Source organism: Echinops telfairi, unplaced genomic scaffold (assembly GCF_000313985.2).
Source record: "Echinops telfairi isolate 266 unplaced genomic scaffold, ASM31398v2 ScPeMD7_1713;HRSCAF=2227, whole genome shotgun sequence".
Lineage (NCBI taxonomy): Eukaryota > Metazoa > Chordata > Mammalia > Afrosoricida > Tenrecidae > Echinops > Echinops telfairi.
In genome coordinates, this window is record NW_022105611.1 from 10,377,074 (window position 1) to 10,381,451 (window position 4,378).

At 40.8% G+C, this 4,378-nt stretch overlaps 1 protein-coding gene across 4 annotated transcripts in view; it reads right to left on the reverse strand.

Annotated features, from left to right (window-relative positions):
- ANKRD42 (ankyrin repeat domain 42) overlaps positions 1 to 4,378 on the reverse strand; it is a 75,005-nt gene that overhangs the window by 15,240 nt on the left and 55,387 nt on the right. For all 4 annotated transcript variants that reach the window (XM_045293214.1, XM_045293212.1, XM_045293211.1 and 1 more), the window contains one exon: positions 3,711 to 3,837. In XM_045293214.1, the coding sequence (XP_045149149.1) occupies positions 3,711 to 3,837 (127 nt within the window). The remainder of the gene's footprint in view (positions 1 to 3,710; positions 3,838 to 4,378) is intronic.

Here is a 4,378-nt window from a genome sequence, read left to right on the forward strand (position 1 = left end):
CCAAGAGGCAAGCGAATTTTGGGAATAATGAGGGCAACAAATGTATAGATGTGCTTTACACAATTGATCTATGTATTGTGATGAATTGTGTGAGCCCCAATAAATTGATTTTTTAAAAAAATGTAGCTTCAACTAGGGTTTTGTCTTATTATTTAGTTTGTCCTTGGGTCGGTCTGTCTGTCTGTTTTCTTTTGTATAGCTGGAGATGAGGGGACTAGAATTCACAGAACATGCTGGACTGAGGTTGAGGGCAATCTAAGTGTACTACCGCAGTAGCTCAGTTAAGGAAGTGAGTGGGTTAAAGCTGAGGCTGGGTCAGAGTTCACCTGTGAAAGCCTCTAAATGCAACAGTGGAAGGAACATCATTGTTCTCATTCCCCTCGGCAAAGAAATGCAGACTTCTTTTTATTGTATTGTGAGTTTGACTTAATTAATGAATAACAACAAAAGCAAAAGGACATCCCCTTACAGAAGGGTCACCAGGAAGAGAAGAGCCAGTCAGATGCAGTACAGCACCGATGAAACATAAAACTTTCCTCTAGTTCTATAATGCTTCCTCCCCCTACTACATGACCCCAGTTTTACCTTACAAATCTGGCTAAACCAGAGCATGTACATGGGTACAGATAAGAAGAGCTGGAAACACAAGGAACTCAGGACAGATAAGCCCCTCAGGACCAATAATGAGCGTATCGATACCAGGAGGGGAAGGGGGAAATTGGGGGAGGAAGGGGGAACTAATCACAATGATCAACATATAACCCCTTCCCAGGGGGGAAATAGAAAAGTGGGTGAGGGGAGATAGCGGTCGGTGTAGGACAAGAAATATATATATATAAATTATCAAGAGTTCATGAGGGAGGGAGGGGGGAAAATGAGGAGCTGATATCAAGGGCTCAAGTAGAAAGAAAATGTTTTGAGAATGATGGTGACAATATAGGTACAAATGTGCTTGACACAATAGATGGATGGATGAAATGTGATAACAGCTGTACGAGCCCCAATATAATGATTTTTTTTTTAAAGGGCATCCTTCAAACCAGTGCTTATCCAGTTTTTCTTTTCAACTACAATTAGGATCAGCAATTTTGTCCTTAACGAGTAAACTTCTTTAAATGAACTCAAAAGTAAGTGGAGAATAAATGCTGAGAAAATTTAAAGCTTACTCTGGGTGGAATTATAGGAAACACTGCATTCATTCTCAGCTAGTGAAAGTACATTTTGGCATAAATGATCAAGCAATCCTTAAGAAAACAAAACAAATATTTTCGTTCAGAAATCCATTGCAATGAACTTAGAGTCTTTAGTGTCAAAGAAGCTCATCTCAAACAAACAAAATCTTTTACATCAATAGTAGCTACATGACAGATTATTAAACTCCTACATAATCTTAAGTATCAGTTGGAGTCATACAGACTCAAACCAAATTCTTTCTTGATCCCTTTCATGACTGTAACTTGAGACAAGTGATTTAGCCTCTACATTACATCTGGAATTCCTAATCTGTATGGTGAGTGTATTAGTCTAGGTACTTTGGAGAAACAAATCCACGGCGACTCACGTATAAGAGAATTTTATGTAAAGAAAAGGTGCATCATGAAAACATCCCAACCCAATGCTGCCCAAGCCCACAAGTCCAACATTAACCCATTAACCCAACACCAGTTCACAAAGTCTTCCACCTCACAAAACAGAGGCAATGATGCCGACTGCAGGAGGAAAGCTGAGTCAGTGAACGAATAAGCATCTCAGCACTAGCAGGGGTCTCCACACGGCTGCTCCAGCACCCAGGGCTGCATCGGGATAGGTCCATGTGGCTTCTCCTTGGGGATGTCTTGTATGAAGTCAATCTTGCAAGCTGGAGCAGGGAACTGCTAAGGCAGCTGCACCCTGGTGCGACCATCACAAAGCAAGAGACCCGAGAACTAGAAAGGCGAGGCTTCACCACCCATTTATCCCTCCACCTTTCAACCAGCACCACATGTGATTATCGGCCAGGCTGGCACAATTAACTAACTCAGTGAGAGAAATAACAATACCTCAAAGAGTTGTGAAGATTACATACAATGCAGTGAAACCTGTGAGAGTCAGAACTCTATGGGGCTACTGTACTTTGTTTCTGCAAGTCTCACAAGTTTTCCACCTTACCCCAGAGGGGACAATCTTACCACTTTTCTAGCACTTATTTTTGTGGAAAATATTTTCATTTTCCTTCTCTGGTGGTTTCCACTGCACACAGGTTTCCAAAAAGGGTCTTTCTAGAAAATGTAAGTGTTCCACTGTGAAGTATTTTTCCATACTACAAGGAACTTAAGAACTTTCAGCTAGGCTCTTTAGGTAGAGGCAATGCTGAAAAGATTCCACAACTCAAAACACTTTAAACAATCTACAGGTATTAGACAGTTACCTAAACAATGTGATAAGACACCAAGGTCTCCTGATGTATTAAAATTTTTTTTTTTTGCTTTAGTTTCCTAATGTCTAAAATCCAACTAAGAGATACGAGTATTTCAGTGCTAAGGCTTTGTTTCTTTTTCAAACTCAAGAACCCATGGAAGGGTAACATACTACTCTGTATCAAACTTAGGGACTAAGTCTGAAAACATGTACTCAGTCTTACTAAGGGTTGATTGAGAAGGCAGGAAAGGCAGAGGAAGGAGGGGTGAGGGGTGGAGACACACAAACAAAAACTCTTCACAACTAAGACACAGTCAGAAAGCAAAGATTGGGGAAGAACATGCATGCTTGAGGCTCATTACAGGCCCACAGTTTGATTAAGCTACTGGTATCCTTTCATGCCTTCCCTGTTTACTTCCAAAGCACACAGACAGGCAGGGGAAGGAAGGAAATATTCACACCAAAACCAAACTCGCTGTCATCTAATCAATTCCGACTCATGACGACCCTAGGAAATGCTCCCCTACCCACCCACTCAAAACAAAACAAAACAAACACCTCACTGCCATTGAGTCAATTTTGATTCATAGCAACACTCTATGAGTTTCCAAGTTGTAACTGTTTACTCCAATAGAAAGCCCAGTCTTTCTCCCAAGAAGTTGCTGGTGGCGGTTCTGAACTGATGACCTTGCAGATCACAGCCCAACTCCTAACCACTACACCACCAGGGTAGGAAATATTAGGAGTCTTTAATTAGTTAAGAAGAGGTGTGAAATGTTCAAGGAGGTGAAAAGTGAGGGCAGATGTATGACTCCTTACTGCCCCTACACAGGAACATTCATTCTCTCCTGAACATGTCAGTGAACATGGGAGGGGATCTCAGACTGATGAGCTGGCAGTCCAGTCTGGTGGGGATGTTTGAGGACTATGTTATCTGTACTGGGGAAGGGTTTGAAGTAGTGATTGTCTAAAAAAAAATCTTAAATTCTCCATCTGGAGACTTAGCAAGGAAACAGATGGACGTAACACCCTGTACCTATTACTTTTAGTCAATTCCAACTCATAAAACCACCCCACAGGGGTTCCAAGGCGGCAAATCTTTAGGGAAGCAGACTGCCACACTTTTCTGCCTTGAAGTGGCTTCACATCACCAACCTTTGAATCAGCAGCGAAGAACACAGCCACTGTATTACCAGGAATCCTTCAAATGTGTTTTGGTGAGAATGAAATAAAAAGTTGCTAGTCAACAAATTCTCGTGTAGTTTTAGGAGAAGTAATTAAAAACAAGCCCATTAAAATGGTGAGGACATTACTTTTCAGACTCCAGCTTTTCTTTCTTCTGCTTTAGCTCTTCTTCTGTTATTCCTCCCAAGAGTTTATAGTTGCTCTCAGCAATTTCCAGGAGGTGTCTCAATTCTACAATTTTCTTGTGAGCTCTCACTGCAAGACAGAGTTCAACAGGAACCTCTTTAGATTGAGGTGTTCACAGGGTACTACTGGTTCTCTGGAACATATTCTGCCTTTAAAGTCAGAGAAAGGTTTGGGCTGGGGAGGGGAGCTAGATGCAAAAATGGAGAAATATTAGTAACACTATCAGAAGGATCAAGTAACAAAATAAATAAAAAGATGATTTTTCCCTCTTATTAAAGTATATGCCAGATTGCTATGATTATAAATATTATACTTTTTTAAATCTACTGTGTGTCAGGAAATTAGAAAATTGAAATTACTTGTTATTTAAAATAAATCAGAACTAAGCCAAACCCCAAATTTTGTGATTGATTGTTTGCAGAAGGATACTGAGAACAAATGTATACAGTGTTGCTTTTAAGTATTTTCTGTCGGATGTACACTGGTACAGATAGGAACTGGAACTACAGAGAATCTAGGGTGAATGATCCCTACAGGACCAGTGGTGTGAGTGGCGATACAGGGAGGGTACAGGGAGAGTGGGTTGGAAAGAGGGAACCGATTACAAGGA